The 16,814-nt window shown below is 42.4% G+C and overlaps 1 protein-coding gene across 2 annotated transcripts in view; it reads right to left on the bottom strand.

Moving 5' to 3' along the window:
• robo3 (roundabout, axon guidance receptor, homolog 3 (Drosophila)) overlaps nucleotides 1-16,814 on the bottom strand; it is a 103,252-nt gene that overhangs the window by 38,452 nt on the left and 47,986 nt on the right. For both annotated transcript variants that reach the window (XM_078266133.1, XM_078266135.1), the window contains exons 4-8: nucleotides 16,655-16,775; nucleotides 15,343-15,481; nucleotides 13,982-14,109; nucleotides 2,418-2,542; nucleotides 90-261 (exon numbers count right to left, since the gene is read on the bottom strand). In XM_078266133.1, the coding sequence (XP_078122259.1) occupies nucleotides 90-261; nucleotides 2,418-2,542; nucleotides 13,982-14,109; nucleotides 15,343-15,481; nucleotides 16,655-16,775 (685 nt within the window). The remainder of the gene's footprint in view (nucleotides 1-89; nucleotides 262-2,417; nucleotides 2,543-13,981; nucleotides 14,110-15,342; nucleotides 15,482-16,654; nucleotides 16,776-16,814) is intronic.

The following is a 16,814-nucleotide window of genomic DNA, read 5'->3' as shown; positions in this document are numbered from 1 at the left end:
ACAGTGGAAGCCAAAAGCCGAGTAACAACATCATGGACCACTGTGTGTGATCAGGTGACCGTAAACCCTGTAATGCTGTTTGCACTCACCACTCTCCACCTCCAGCAGGGCTTTGGTCAGGATGCTGCCGGCCACGCTGATGGCCTGGCAGATGTAATAGCCGGAGTCTTCCACTCGGACGTCGGCGATGGTGAGCTCGCCACTCAGCGACACAGAGAACCGGCCCGACTGTACAGGCTCCTGGATGGGAAACAGCAAGATCTGGAGAAGACAAAACATTAGGAAGATGAGTCTTTTTTTTTCATTTAGTTTCCTCATAATCATTTATGCACTCTATACCTTAACTTATTTTTGTAATTATTAATGAATTAAGTTATACACACACACACACACACACACACACACACACACACACACACACACACACACACACACTGGTCTAACAGCGGAGCATCTTCTCTAAGAGGCTCTGACAGCTTCGGTGTCGCACTGATCGCTACAAGAACTCATTCCTACCACAGGCAACACGACGTTTGAACACCTCATCACTGAGTGGTAGGTAAAAAGTCATACACATCACAATACTGCACTAAGTGCAACTTGCACAAACATAGGTTTTACTAACATCTTTATAAATACTATTTAAGTAGTTGTACATTTGTATTCCCAATTTGTACATACGTTTGTACATTCTTTACTTTGTATTTTTTTTTGAATAGCTGTTCTTGTATTCTATCCTAATTATTATTTCTTGTATATTGTGTGTGTGTGCTGTGTGTCTTGATACGTTGCTGCTCTAGCACTGAAATCTCCCAATTTGGGATCAATAAAGTCTTTCTAATCTAATCTAATGTGATGTACTGAAGTTATCATCATTCATTTATGTTTACTTGTGGGTATTTTTTTGTAACCCTTTTAACCCCTAACCCTAACCCTAACTAAATAGTACTTAGTTTAATACTGCAGGCCTTCATTGTTTTGTGCTCTTAGTCAAGTCAAGTCAAGTAGAGCTTCATTTGTCCCCGGAGGCGCAACTGGTTGTTCAGTAAGGTGATATTGAAAGAAAAGTCTTAAAACTCTCAATCTACAACACACATGTCATAAGCTCTTCCACTTGCAGCATTATTAGAAATGTTTATTTTCTTTGACATCATATTCCTTAATAAATGTGTCTCTCTTGAATGTTCAAGGATGAGAGCTTTTGTTAGCGTGTGTTGACGTCTACATTTAGACAAAATAGATACTTTGGGCCCCTTAATAAAGACGTGAAGGGACGGCTGTTAACACTATTTGAATGCAGTGTAAAGCGAGAAAAGGAGAGAGAGCAGTGCTTTTCATTCAAATGGCAGACCTTGAAACTTTATCTCTTTGTGCACGTGACTAAGTGGGTCAAAAGTGGGCGGTTAAAGGAACACAAAAATGAAAATCTATTGTATGAGAAAGAAACAAAGTGGATAGAGACATATATATTCCTGATCCCTACTTTCCTTTTTGCGTTTGTCAGTATAGAAACGACTATATTTTTCCTGGGTATTTCGCAGCCAACATCCCCAACACGCTACCCACATACTTCCTCTCCCTCCCTCGTCCTCTCTGCTTTCTCCTATTTATCTCTCTCCTCCACTGTTGTTCTCCCTTTCCCACACACACACACACACACACATTCTCCAGGCCTCCTCCGATCTCACTCTTCCTCCTCTAATCTGTACCTGGGAGCCATGCTACAGGCACCCACACACTCTCATCCCGCCTTTCAGTGCATTCTGACAGGCTGCACTGCTTATCATACACCGGCCTTGCTCACACTTGTGCGTGCATGCAACACCCCCCCCAACACACACACACACACACACACACACACACACACACACACACACACACACACACACACACACACACACACACACACACACACACACACACACTAAACTATAGCACTTAGTGATGAAAGCAAAAGATGACAGTCAGGAACATGACTGTGAGGAGAGACACAGGCCTTCTTTTAAGCACCATGTTTCAGAATGGCATGTGAAGGCAAGTAGCTTCAACTAGCATCATAATATTATTGGCTGCTGTGTTTATCACAGTGTATATGTATATTGTGACGGCGCTGGGCCGCATGACTTCCTGTTTTGACTGGTCTCTGTTCCGCTCTTTTGGTCGGCCCTGATTGGCTGGCTCCTCCCACCTCGTTAAGGGGTTGGCCTGACCTGCTGGGAGTCTAGATAGGATGAGTGACTGTGGCTTGACTGCGTTTAGTTTATCCATTATTTATGTCACAGGTGGTTAAGTTAAAGTTAAGAGTCTGTCTGTCTGGGAGACCTGTAAAGACATCGTTACAGTAAGCGGTGTCATCCTCTATGAAACAGAAGGAGTTTAAGAGACGACTTTAATACAAGTCACAAGAGGTTTCTTACCTGGCTGCCTTCTTTTTGCCAAAAGACGGCTGGCGGAGGGTTTCCTTTGGTGCCACAGAGGAAGGTTACGGTGCGACCCGGAGCTGTGATCTGGTCTCGCGGCCGAACCACGATCTGAGGGGGCACTGCAACACAGAGAACGGAGAGAAATCGTTATCAGGGCTCAATAGAAATGTAGTCTATGTGTTTGTGTGTGTGTGTGTGTGTTGAGTGGGCTTATTACAGTGAGAATGTGCCAGCGGTGACATGGAGCGCATTAAGCCGTGACAGGCCACCAGTGATGACAGCACCTCACAGAACTGACAACTCTTTCACTCGAGCTCTCCCTGTCTTTTTAGCTCTTTCAAACAACATTGAATCGAGGAGAGAGCTCACTTTTCCTGCATCGGATTTCCGACCGTGGGGAGACACTTTGTTTCTCCCACTATGCGTCCAGAGTCGGTACTCGCTCCGAAGCTAATCACCGTCACTCTCTTACTCGCTCTACTATGCACCGCACACACATACCGGCTCTGCTACTTCCTTAAAGAGATACGCGAGAACGACGCAGACACCAGCGCACAGGTATAAACCTCACTCTGAAAACGTCTGACACCGACAGTCCCCTGAGAAAGGGAAACTCGGTACTTATATGACCTTTAGATATTGAGTTCACATGAGAAAACGGCTCAAGAGAAACAAAGCTTGCTTTGCTAATTGTTGCATCATGGAGATGTACTTGACAGTCGTTTTTTTTCAAGGCAGGTGTTCTGGAGCTTTCAGCCTCCTATGACACTTCTGCATGTCTGCTTTACATCCATTCATTACATGTATCAGAGATCACACGGCAGTCAACACACCGTGACTGTGTGTTGATGTCTCCTTGTCTGAAGAATTGTATATACCTCAGTCACTTTGTATCCATTATCAGACTCATTTCTCTGATGTTCACAAGTCTTCAGGATTGTGCAAAAGGACATTTAGTTCGTGGCTGATCCCTGAATTCAGTTCCTGTGGCTCCTTAGTATCTGGAACTACTTTTTGTCTCTACCAGGATGGGTGCTACAAAACAGATCATCTGTGGCCTTGATTTGTTAGGCATTGACTGATGAAACCTGCTATAGATGCATGTTGGTTAAACTGTATACTCTATATAATCAATCTCCTATGCTTGGCTGAAGAGCCTATCAAACAGACCAGCCAACATTCAGGTTTGTGGGTCACTTTTATGATCCCAGGAACCAGGGCTAATCAGATGTCTCTGAACATATAGATGGAGGACAGGATGGGATCTCTCCCGCATGCACACACACGCACAAGCACACACACACGCCTCTTTGATTTCTATTGATTCTGTAGCAAGTGACAGGCCTTCCTCCACAGGGGGGGTGTGAATGCATAATGATGCCCTCCACCAGTCCTAATTGATTTCTCACCTTCCCACCTGATCTCCTGCTTCTCTTTCATTCTCTGTCTCAATTAGCATTAAGGGAAACCGAGAGAAAGAGAAAGACGGAGGTGACGGACCTTTCTAAAGAATTGAAAGACAAGAAAGGAAGAAAAACAACACTAAACAGACAGTGTTTCCATCTACATTATCCTAAGTGACATTTAAATTTGCCCAAAGAAAGAAAAAAAACATCAAAATATCAAAACAATGAAAAGTCATAATGGACCTTGACATACGCTGTAGTGGCTTTGGTTTCTTACATACGCTATGCAATGTTGTCGTGTGCCTTCCTTACAATATTCATAGTACAGTATAGTAAACATGCAACACTTTGCTTTTTCTTCAAATTTGCCAATGAATGATTAATCCAGTGACGGAAAGATACCTAGTGAGAGAAAATAAAAACCTGACCATAAAGACCTGCATGGCGGATTTACATTAATGTTGATTAGTGTGCATTGTCCTAATAAATAAATCTTGCTTCAATATATCACCCCAAAGCAATAACACTTGCTTATCTCCGAGGAGGCCAACTTCTCGGACATTGTGTTGAGAGGCTTAGAGTTTGATTAAATTCTTAAAGGAGGAGAAAGGAGCATGGGAACCAAGATAAACAGAACACCAGAAGGGTCACGTCAGAAAAACAGGCCAGCACTTGAAGCAGATGAGTGCTTGAAGTGTTGAAATGAAATGTTGCGGTGCAGGGTCTGGAGAATCCCTGACTGCTCAATATCTAGCCTCCCTCTCTGTGACTTGCCTGCCTCCTGTAATCACTCACCTCAGATGAGTGTACGAGCTTCGTTTCATGGCCTGCATACCCATTTGATTCCCCTGTCTTGGGAATTAGCCTGATCCTTGCTACCATAAAGACCGCTTCCACCACGGGCCCCTTCACACAGCAGGAGGGGATCCATGTGTCAGCCTCAGGATAAATCACAGCTAAGGGGGGCCGTGGCCAAGGTGGGCAGGGTCATGTCCTGGCATCAGAGATGTCGCCCCCCCAGTTACCCTAAAGGTCAAAGCCAAAGATCAAAAATGCTCCCTGCTTTCACTTCCCAGCTACCTCAAGGACAGGCTTCCTGTCAAGACTGATGCAAGGCCTGAAATATTTAAAAGACATGCAGTGTAATACCCACTTCTTATGTAATGCAAAAAGACTGCACCATGCTACGCAGGCCATTTGACAAAAACTTGTCAGTGTTAACTGTCTCCTCAATACCTGAACACTTTCCCCCCTCGCGCCTGACACAACGCCATAACTTTGACCCAAATACAGTGACAGCTTGGAATATTCAGGCTATTAAAATGCCGTTTTTGGTGCACTACACAGCCCTGTCTGGAGAATAACAATGTTTGATTTGAGGAGGCAAGCCGGCACACTGCCTGAGGCTGTAATAAATAATTAGCAATAATGGGTGCACTCGGCGCGACACTGAGCTTTAGATTTAGGGCAGGGAGAAACATTAGCATCCTCACATGGGATGAAAACGGGGATATGGATTTGAACAAAGCAGCTGAAATATACATGACAAAAATCTGCAAACAGTGGCTGCATGTCATGGAAGCTATTGGCACAGCACAAAGCTTGTACAGTAATGAAGCATTCTGGGCTGCTAGCTCTGAGGTATGACAACTTTTGTTATTTGAAGCGCCCTTAAAAAAGACAGAAAAAGTGTCACTGCTTATCACACACCGGGGTACCTTCATTTTCCAGTTTTATTAAATATATAATGGGGTCTGCAAAAATAATGGCACATAAACTGATAACTGCGGGAGGCAGCAACAGGGGGGGGAACGTCTAAATAAAGAATAAAACACTTGAGATAGGAATTTAAAAGGAGCCTGGAGACTTCTTTTACATTCTGGATATTGCCAGAGCTGAGAACACATAACAAAGGCTAGCATGCCAAGAGGAAGCAAAAATAAACTAGATCTGCAAGACTGCAAGTGAAATGTCCACAGCTTATACGATAAGAGCAGTCAGTAGTGTAGGAGGAAAGTGCTTGGTCTCTTTGAATGCCTGTGTGTGTTTTTGTGTGACGATAAGCAAAATGTTCTCTTAAATCCTGCAAACGTGAAGACATATGGCCACTTTTTTCAATTGAAAGAATAGGTGGTGAGGGTTAGAAATACTTTTATGATGGGATAAGATGACCCAAAACGTCACTTCAGAGGGAGAACGCCATGTGGGCGGCTGTGGCTCAGGTGGCAGAGCGGTCACCTACCAATGGTTCAATCCCTGGCCCTGCAGTCCCATGTTAAAGTGTCCTTGGGGGCAAGACCCTGAACACTGAACCCCCACTGAACCCCGATGCTGCGTCATCGGTGTGTGAATGTGTGTGAATATGTATCTGATAAGCAGGTGGCACCTAGTATGGCATTCCTCAACCACCAGTGTATGAGTGTGTGTGAATGGTGCCTGTAATATGTCAAAGAGTTTTGAGTAGTCGTTAAGACTAAAGAAGCGCTATTATAAATACAGTTCAATTGCATGTCAGACTACCGGTGTTAATTTCATTGACGAAAAATATTCGTCAACAAACCTTTTTCACAGACGAAAACTAAATAAAATGTCAGATATGATGACGAAGACTGTGACGAAATATAACAGACACTTTAGTCAACGAATAAAAATGAGACGAAAATGTTAGGGAGGGACGAATGGAGAAGAGATCCAGTCAGAACCACTCTTTTTTGTGGGACAAGTTGGGAAGAGATCCAATCAGAGAGAATCTTTGAGGGTAGGTTGATTAATGCGGAAGCAGCAGAGCCATTTTAAAAATCCGCGGCACATGCAGACGCAACAGCTAAACAAACGCAGCAGCGGTCACACAGGAGGACGAGTTTGCAGAACTTTGCACAGTTTTGAGGACGTTTTCACAACAGTTAAGTTGTTTACATTATACTTAGTTGTGTTTAGTTGCACAGTCTTAGTTACACAGCTCTGGCTGGTTTCAGTTGACTTCGCTCGTTAGCAACACGCTAACGTTTTGCAGTGCACCCGGTCCCAGGGCAATGACACGTCTCATGAACAACAGGAATGTCAGAGCTAGGTCTAGGACGAACCGGTAAATCTGTATTGCATATTCAAACCTTAATACCATTCCATAACAGACTGAAGGATACTTCCAATGACCAAAAATTCTGGAGAAACATTTAGTCACCTAAGTCCACTGTAGATTTAGTCGACTAAAATCTGCTAATATTTGGTCTACTAAAACTAGACTAAGACTAAAAGACTTAAGACTAGACTAAGACTAAAACTCTTATGATATTTGGTCTACTAAAACTAGACTAAGACTAAAAGACTTAAGACTAGACTAAGACTAAAACTCTTATGATATTTGGTCTACTAAAACTAGACTAAGACTAAAAGACTTAAGACTAGACTAAGACTAAAACTCTTATGATATTTGGTCTACTAAAACTAGACTAAGACTAAAAGACTTAAGACTAGACTAAGACTAAAACTCTTATGATATTTGGTCTACTAAAACTAGACTAAGACTAAAAGACTTAAGACTAGACTAAGACTAAAACTCTTATGATATTTGGTCTACTAAAACTAGACTAAGACTAAAAGATTTCAGATGACTAAAATAAGACTAAAACTAAATGGTGTGTTATTCAAAAGACTAAGACTAAGACTAAATCAGAATTTGCTGTCAAAATTAACACTGCAGACTACACATTGTTTCCTCATGAATATTAGCTTGTGGACTTCTTGTCGTGCACAACATCCGACAGTGACCAGGCCAGAGGCTGAACTATATCAACATCTATGGAGCAGGTTGTAGACATTGTCAAGCTGGGCAACAGAAAGCAATGAACACATCCGGCCTGCTAGTCTTGAATAGGGCTGGGCGATACAGAGAAAATCAAATATCACGATATTCTTGACCAAATACCTAGATGTCGATATTGTGACGATATTGTATGGTTGACTATTGGTGCTTTAATGAAAGTTATTTACACAATGAGATTTTTGATAAATTATATGAACTGACTTAATGACTTAGTTGGTAAAGGCAAACAACAGAACAGTTAGAACAGTCTGGTGTCCCAAATCTAAGACGATATCTAGTCTCATATCGCAATATCGATATGATATCGATATATTGCCCAGCCCTAGTCTTGTGGTCTAGGGCAATGGTCTCCCACTATGACACCATATTTGGGCCCAACACTCATTTTCAATTCACTGTAGATGCCCCATGTCAGTTGCATTAGGCCATTTTTATGTAGTGTGATCCTAGCCCCACTTTGACAGAGTCCAAATTAAAGAGAGCAAAAACAAAAAAATCCATAAAACTTCTGAAAACCCTATTGATTATTCCTGTGCAGAAGGAATTTGTTGCACACATGCGCATGGAAATCTGCAAATGCTTTGTTTAGCAATAGTTTATCGAAAATAGCTGTGTTTGGATTTCCCGTGAACCCCACGAATGGATACAAGACACTTGGCTCTCTTTCCTTCAGGCTTCCTCGAAGTCTGTTTGCACTAATATGCTTTCATTTTTCAGGAGTGTTCCACTCTCTTTGAAGACATTCAACAGAAAACTTTATCTAGGATGGTAGATAGCCGAGGGAGGTGAGTACAATCTATTGTTTTTGGTTAACTATTCCTTTAAGGTTAACTTATTTGCCATAAGCACAATCTTCCCTAACCTAAACCACACCATAGTTGCCAAAAGAGCTGAGACACTGAAGGTAATCGAGGATTCTGCAGTCATCTGATGTCGATGTTCTTGTCTTGTGATAGGTTTGCTGATCCCAGCTGGAGTTGGGTTCCTAATCGATGGAAGACAGTCAAAAACTAAATACAGCAAACAAATGTTTCGCCGGCTCAGTTGCTCACCACATACTGTGCTCCCCATAAGACGGATCAGAGTGCGATTTGTCCCACTGCTGTTGTATGAACACGGTGTGTTGCTCAATCACATAGCAAAGGCAGACAAAGTGCTCACAGCCAGAGCATCTTACCTCCCCCATTTCTTTACAAGCACACTTGACGTGTGATTTGCACCAACGTACTGAAGCTATCACACACAGGGGAACACAAATACACACACACACACACGCTCCCAGCAGGAGTTCCTCGGGGGGGCCCGGATGTGACAGGCAGCTGTCACAGTCCCACGCTGATGCAGACAGCCTGTATCACACACGTACGCTCGAGTAAACACACTCTCAGGCTGCTGTTGCTGCTGCTCTGAGGCTGCATGAGTCTACACCTTCTCTTTCTCAGACACATACACACACTTTTTTTTTCCTGATGCTGTTTCCATTCTGAAGTGATGACTGAGGAGGTGGTTATTTCCTAAGCATAATGTATTACAGCTGGACCATCATTCATCTGTGCTTTTATTTAATTTGGAGATTTGGAGTAGGACCTTTGTGCCTAGAACTCCTGCCTATTTATCCAACGTCAATATATGAATTGGAGGGCTGTTACAGCTTTAAATAGACTGAGTATAAGTTATAGAAGCAGCGCTGTAATTCCTTGCTTTTACAATGTTAAGCATCCACAGGCAAGACAAAGAATTGAGCCCTCCCTACAGACATAGCACAGTGTAAGTAATGCATTAGTTATCAAAATGTGTGGTACAACTTGCAGTTGTTTTACTTCCCTGTATCCTTTTCCTATAATTTCTTCCGTGGCTTCACATCTTCACTCCCCAAGGCTGGCTGCACACTCGAGACTCAAGTTGTCAGAATACACGTTGAGTCCTGTTCTGCACTTAAAAATTAGTAAGCAGTGCCGCTGGAAGACGGAGCAAATTAAACGCCGGTTTCCGTTTGGTTTTGCCTTCTTGCTCTGCTGACTCCAGGAAGCTAAACTGGCAGCCAGACCGGTCAGGATGCCCTGATCTTTATCAGGCATTACTTGATGTGTTAGTACGAGGTCTTCTAGTGGGAGGGATCCAGCAAGCCAATTTGATAGTCTGACCGATGTCCACATGGAAGTCATGGCCAGGTGATGTGAGATGTTACTAAACTAATCTAACATGCATCCAGCCAGATGAGGGATTTGTGCTTGAGAAAATAAAATGTTTCTGTTCTCCTTTTGGCCCTCTGACATTTACTGTTTTTATCCCATTTATGTATTAGTAAGGCTCTAATACTAAAGCGTATTTAGTATTGCCTAAATATGCTAATTTCACAGTGCAAATCACACATTTAGTTTAGTTAAAATGGTGCTTCCTTGATAGCAGCAGAGAACTACATATGAAAAGATACTGACATCTAAGTCATACAATTTGGAGAAAATTTCTCTGGCTTATTCTTTGTTGTTAACAGACTCAACACTGGAGTCTAACGTGTGTTAGGATGAGTTGATAACATGGATTACTCACACGTTTTGCCCAAATTTGCCCAAACCTCTGCTCCAGAGAACGGTTTCTCTAATGGACATAAATCTGTTGATGCCAATGTGTGTCATGGCGTAAAAGGGTTATTTTACCCCTCTCACTTGGATGCCTACGCATAATGTGAAGTGACTGAGAGGCGGAAACAGATAAAATGTTAGAAATGATGTTAGCCTTTAAAGCATCAAGACCCTTTCAAGCGTAGAAGTGCAAGTGAAGAGTCAAAACCCGACAGATATACACAAAGACACCTTTCTCCAAACACACACTCCTCTTGGTTGTAGTACTGTTCCTGAAACCCATCATTTACACCCCCTAATCCTGATTCCATTTTGGTTGTTGTGACAGTGGAAAAAAGTAACCGTCTGACAGCTAATTTCCCAGATACCAGTGAAAAGACTGCAACTCCTTTTACTCAAACACATGTTTGTCTCCCAGCAATGCCAATGAAAAGCTCCTACACTGTAATGCGTTGCAGTGAACAACATTTTTCTATTTCACGACACACAAAAGCACCCTGTGCTACCTATTCATTCACAGCTTTTTGCCATTTCATCACCATAAGTACACAAACACACTTGGAAACGATAATCATGCCCAAGCAGCTTGGTGTTCTATTATCTTACAGCCTCCAAACCATACACTGCTCAGTTAGCTGTAAAATGACTATTTTTCACAGCACAGAGGGCACTGTTTTCCAAGCGAGGAAATTACATAGTCAAAGCATGTGATTAATCACCATTACTGCAGCACGAGGATACCTTTTTAATTTGTTTCATAATGTGTGGGATATTTAAGGTTTTATCCGGAGTGGTTCCATTTTTATTCCTGTTTCTTAAGATTGTTTGTGTACTAAATCAAACTGCCCTGGTATTCATTTCTTTATAACAATGGCAGCTCCACCTAGATGAGCTAAAGCATGACTGGAGTGCAGTTGTGGGCAATCAAAAGCCTACTCCCAGCATTTCCAGAGGTACTTAAATACTAATTAAATATTCTCTATTTCTAATTGACAAAAACAGCAACCATGGAAAAGGGGTGTTTGCCTCCGACATGGCCACCTAAGGCTACATCTACACTAATATGTTTAAAATGGACTTCTTTTTCTACGTTTACGCCGTTTCTGAACCCCTAAAGCGTTGACATTTGGAAACACTGCTGCCCCTGTTTTGCTTTAAAGCCTCCAGGGTGGCTGTGTAGTCTGGACGGACACAAACAGAGACCTTTGGAAAGGTTGATGCACGTCCGTCAGTCTTATCGGTTAGGTAGCTTACAGACCTTTCAGTAACAGTTCCACCTCGTCCTCGCTCCAAGTATTTTCTGTGTTTTAAACTTCTACATCCATGATTTTTAACCACAGAGTAATGTCAGATAATCTGCTTCCTGTTTCCACCGGCACGCACATGCCCAGTGTGTGTGAACGGTCATGTGATATGTGTTGTCAGACGTGTTAATATGGACGCAGATTAGTTCTGCTGCTGGAGCTGAAACTCTTCTTTCAGATCTTTTCTGTCTCAAAACATGGCTTCAAAATGAAAATGCCTAAATGTCTGTATGTCTCTCTCGTGTCTGTTATGTCTCTCTCTCTTTCACGCACACACGCACACACACACACACACACACACACACATATAAGATGGGATGAAATGGAATACTCACTGGATGGGCCGACTGCGATGGAGTGATGCAGAAAGGGGTGGGAATGAAAAGAGGAAAAAGAAAGATGAATGAGATGATTAACTCATAATGAACAGTGATGCTGGATGAAATACTTCAACAAGACAGAGTGAAACTTTGGAGCAGCACAGCCACTCAGGTCTATTCAGAATTAAAATCCACTGAATGGGAATTGTCGGTTTTTTAAATCAAGTGGTCCCAAAAGAAAATAGCAGTGGATGAGTGGGAGAGGGAATGATGAACTCAATGAGGACATACAGGTGAAGATAAGAGGTTGTGTTCTGATTGATCCGTGGCTGGGGATTCCTATTATCCCTAAAACTGCAGCTGCATGCACCGACCCACAATCAATCTCCATTTGGCTAACAGCTGCTGCTGGGAATGACTTCTTCATTCTGTAAGTGTAGTCCCATTATGCATGTGCAAGACTGTGTATGTGTGTGTTTTGTCTGTTTGTCGGTGCATGCATGTGGACGTAGTACTGTATGTGAGCATACATGTGTTGACAGATGTCAGAAGCGTAGGCTTATACAGTACTGGAGGGCCAGCGAACAGAATTAACTGTTACAGAGTAAAGCTCCAAATATTCTCTTTTATCATCACTAATGGCAGATTTCTCTTCCACATGCCTCTCTTCAAGGGGCAGACTTTATTCTAATGTAATTTCAATGCTTTTTGATCTCGGCTCTCTCTTCAGAGGCATGACGAGTCGAGGCTCAAAAGGAACTTAAAATCTAGTTTTCACTTTCCCTCTCTTACAGTTTCAGTTAGCAGAATGTCACCAGTGGCATGATGGGGGGGTGTTTAAGCAGCCACAATGAAAACAACACACAGGATTGTCAACCTATTATTTCTAAAGGGGAAATTTCATATCCATAAAGCAAAATGTTCTAAATCTTGTTTTGTTCTAAATCTCTTTCCAAATTATTAATAATAAGAAAAGTATTCATATAGCTGAAATGTGATTGTATAGCCTACATTCCATCACCCTTTCTTTGTATTTTCTGTATTATGTATTTTTACCTTCTCTTTTCTCTTTGTGTATTGAAGTGCCTTTCTTCTTGAGTTTTATTTTTTATGCTCTTTGGATGGAAATGAATATCTTTTTTTGATATGTTTTGTCAGTACGATTCCGAATTGTTCAAAAACCCTATAACATATATGTAAAAGTATGCAAATAAAAATAAATAATAATAAATAAGCAGCCACAATGTCCGTCTGGCTGTCTATTCACTGATTTTTCTGACTTCTTATGGGCAATATCATAAAAACATTGTGAACACTGAGAGTAACATTCAGCATGAATCAAAGAGAAAACTCGATGGAAAAATCTCCCACAAAAGCTCCCAAAGGTAATTCAGCAAAAGAAAGGCAGTGAAATGATGCATGCTGGGAGGTGAGAAGGTAGCAAAACTGTCCATCTGTGCAAATAATTTACTTACGTATTCAGTGTTAAAATCTAATTCCCTGCCAGTGCAGAATTGCCTCCTGAAGTTGCACAAGTGATATGTTTTAGAAGACAGCAGGGTAAGACTTGTTTCAGTTGCCTTTCTATTGTTGACACAATGACACTTGTTTTTTTAAGATTATTTTTGGTCATTCAAGGCCTTTATTTCTAGGACAGATGAAGACATGAATGGAGAGAGAGGGGGGATGACATGCAGCAAAGGGTCGCAGGTCAGAGTCGAACACGCGGCCGCTGCGTCGAGGAGTAAACCTCTGTATATGGACGCCTGCTCTACCATGTGAGCTACCCAGGCGCCCGCAATGACACTTTCTATGAGACATTTACCAACATTTTGGAAACAAGTAAAAACATTGTGCCACTCAGGCACTTTTATTGTTTTATCACATTATTCACATATATTAAATGAAATGAGTTGCTACGAAAAATTGTTGTTTTTTTCCGCGATCTTCACATTTTGCAAATCATTTCACAGTGTACTACATTACAAATGTACTACATTATGACTGTGCAGCCAGCTGGCCCTGTCAGTGACTGGCGCTGGAATCTCAGTTGCTTGAACAAACAATCTCAATTCAAACCAGACATTTTCCCAAAGTATTTTGGATGCATGCCCATGTCTTACCGTGCACTTGCAGGGTGCCCGATGCCTCGGCTTTGCCCACGCTGTTCTCTGACACGCAGGTGTAAGTGCCCTCGTCCTCACCTCGCACCTGAGTCAGACGCAGGCTGTTGTCGCTGCGGATCTCAAACCTGGAAAGACATCGACACGCAAGATTTAGCACAAAATGCAACACATCACTTTTCTGCGTCTGACTCAGGTGCGAGGTAAGGACGAGGGGGAATATCATTTCAAAGCAAACTCAAAGTTATTTGGTTACATTTGGAAAAATGCTACTGAGTAACAAAATGTAGAGCTATGAGACTGAGAATAAGGCTGCTTGTCTTACTATCTGAAAGGTTGTTCTCAGATTATTGTCCTGTACAGCTTTGGGCAGTCGGTGTAGTTCTGAATCCTGCTGGAACATTTGAGCCCAGTTCCCCTGAGGGATCATTAAAGTTTCATCCAGTCACATCCACAAAGGCTCTCACAGTACCTCAGTCACCATGTTACCCTGCTATACTATCATCACTGTTATCATGTAGTATGACTGGCATTATTATTATTACCCTCGCTGTCTTAAAGGCACACGGCAAGTTTGACAGCTGTTTAATAAAGATGCCGCTTTCGTATTTGGATGATTGTCTTTGTACTTGTTCATGTTACTAACACACGCTGCTGTGCCATATGAGGCATAAATGTTGATTCCTGGAATAACTTTTTTTTTTTATCTTTGGAACGGCATGCACTCCATTTGCCTCGGAACTCGGGAGCCAGAGGCTGGGAATAACGTCACACCTGAGCTGAATGGGCTCCATTCACAAGTCAGATTTTTCATTGTGGGGTTTGCTCTAGCCAGGTTAGCCATGGCTAGCAATACCACTTTCGAATACAATAACTACTGGCCAGCACATTCACATGCTGCCCCCCCCATACACACACACACACACACACACACACACACACACACACATACACACACACACACACACACACCATCAACTGTCGCCCTCTGTTGCCGATTGACTGGAATAGTGTTTTGTGGCTCGTGCACTCCTTTCCGTTTGTTTTCCATTTACACAGCCAGGGTTGTGTATTAACACCAGATGTTTTTTTCAGTGCACACAGAAAATAGACTCACAGATCCCCTTTTAGTCAATCATTCAATCTGTTCTCATCTTGCCAGAACAGACATGCAATCATCCATGCAAACAGTTGCTCTCTAATAGGAAGCTGTTAAACTGTCAGTGTAATGACCGGTAATGTAATATATAGTGGTAACACCCTGGCCACCAGCATATATTGTTGGTATGAAGATGCCAGAGTGGTGCTGACGCATCGAGCAGTTCTAACAGACAACACAAGGAGTGTCCTTTGTGGCGTACCTGCCCCGGGGCAGCTCTCCCTCCTCTCTCCGCCAGCGGACAGTCGGAGTCGGGTCCCCGTGCACCTCGCAGAAGAAGTCCACCGTATCGTCTGCCAACACCACCTGGTTCACCGGCTGTTTGGTGAACACTGGCCTCTCTGAAATGAAACCGAGACAGAGGAAGTCAATGCTTGTGCTACTACACTTTAACTTAAATGACTCCTTCTCCTCAGGGGAATTAGATTGTTGCCATGGCAGCGACTGGGATATGGATGAGAATAAGACAAATAGTGACCACTGAGGAAATAAATTGTGAAAACTGAAAACCAAATCACCACTACTGAACATGGTAGCATTATCAAACAAGAAGGGAGATTTGGCATCATCGCTGAGGGAGTTACAGGCCTGATGCAGGTGCATAACAACATTGAGTTACACAGGTGGGAGAATCAATCCACCAGAGACAGATATGTCTACAGAGACAAATGTGCATTATAAGCTCTTAGCATGGTCATAATCTGTTTAAAAAAAAAAAAATGGACACATGAGAAATTGGTGCAGATGTGCACTGGCTGTAATCTTGTAAATCTCACAGATGGCAGTAATATTAAATATAAGGGAACGTGTCAGGCCATGCATTTTCAGGAACCATAAATTGATAAATCAGGTGTTAAGGTTTACTGTTGTGCCACAGCGTGCAAAAGGAGCAGCATCTGGGCGGTGGTGCGGAGAAGGTGGGGGAGGTTTTCTGGGACTGAAAAGAAAATATCAATCTTCTATCTTTTTCCTCGGATCAATACACACTTTGGGAACGCTTATGCTGCTGCTCTGCTGAGAGCAAAGCAGAGAATCCGAGAGGAGGAAAGAAACAGAGAGGTCAAGAGAGCAAGGCAAAGGGAATCATTCATCTGCTGCTCCAACTACATCAGCTGAGCAAAGAAAGTGCACCCCAAGAGTAAATGAATCCAGAAAAAGGCAGAAAGGAGAACCATTACAGATTTCTCAGCAGAGTAACGTGCTCTACATGATTATTAAATGTTATAATGTTAAATTGGTAAATAAACATTTATTAAAGTCCAACAGATGTACTGCACTGTCATTTGAATGTTTGTTTTATCACAGTCTATTGCATAACCTCAACCATTATTATGTGAAGATACAGATCTCTGCATCTGAAATATGTTTTTGTGCAATTCAAAAATAAACCACGCCTTCATAGGAATTTGTAATGTGATAACAAATCAGAATACTGTAATTCCCGTACGTTTCATTTTCCATGCAGTATTTGCAGGTTGACCATGATTGAATGAGATGCAGCAAAAATGACTCACCAAACACCACCAGTTCAGCGGGATCGCTGTCTTTCTCTCCAACCATGTTGGTTCCAACACACACATACATGCCAGCATCACTTTTCCTGGAGTTGGAAATCATCAGTTTGCCTCCTCGCATCTGAGAATGAGGGAGTAGAAGGAGGAGAAGAGGGGAAGG

This window comes from Sander vitreus, chromosome 13 (assembly GCF_031162955.1).
Source record: "Sander vitreus isolate 19-12246 chromosome 13, sanVit1, whole genome shotgun sequence".
NCBI lineage: Eukaryota > Metazoa > Chordata > Actinopteri > Perciformes > Percidae > Sander > Sander vitreus.
This window is presented reverse-complemented; position numbering and strand designations above follow the sequence as displayed.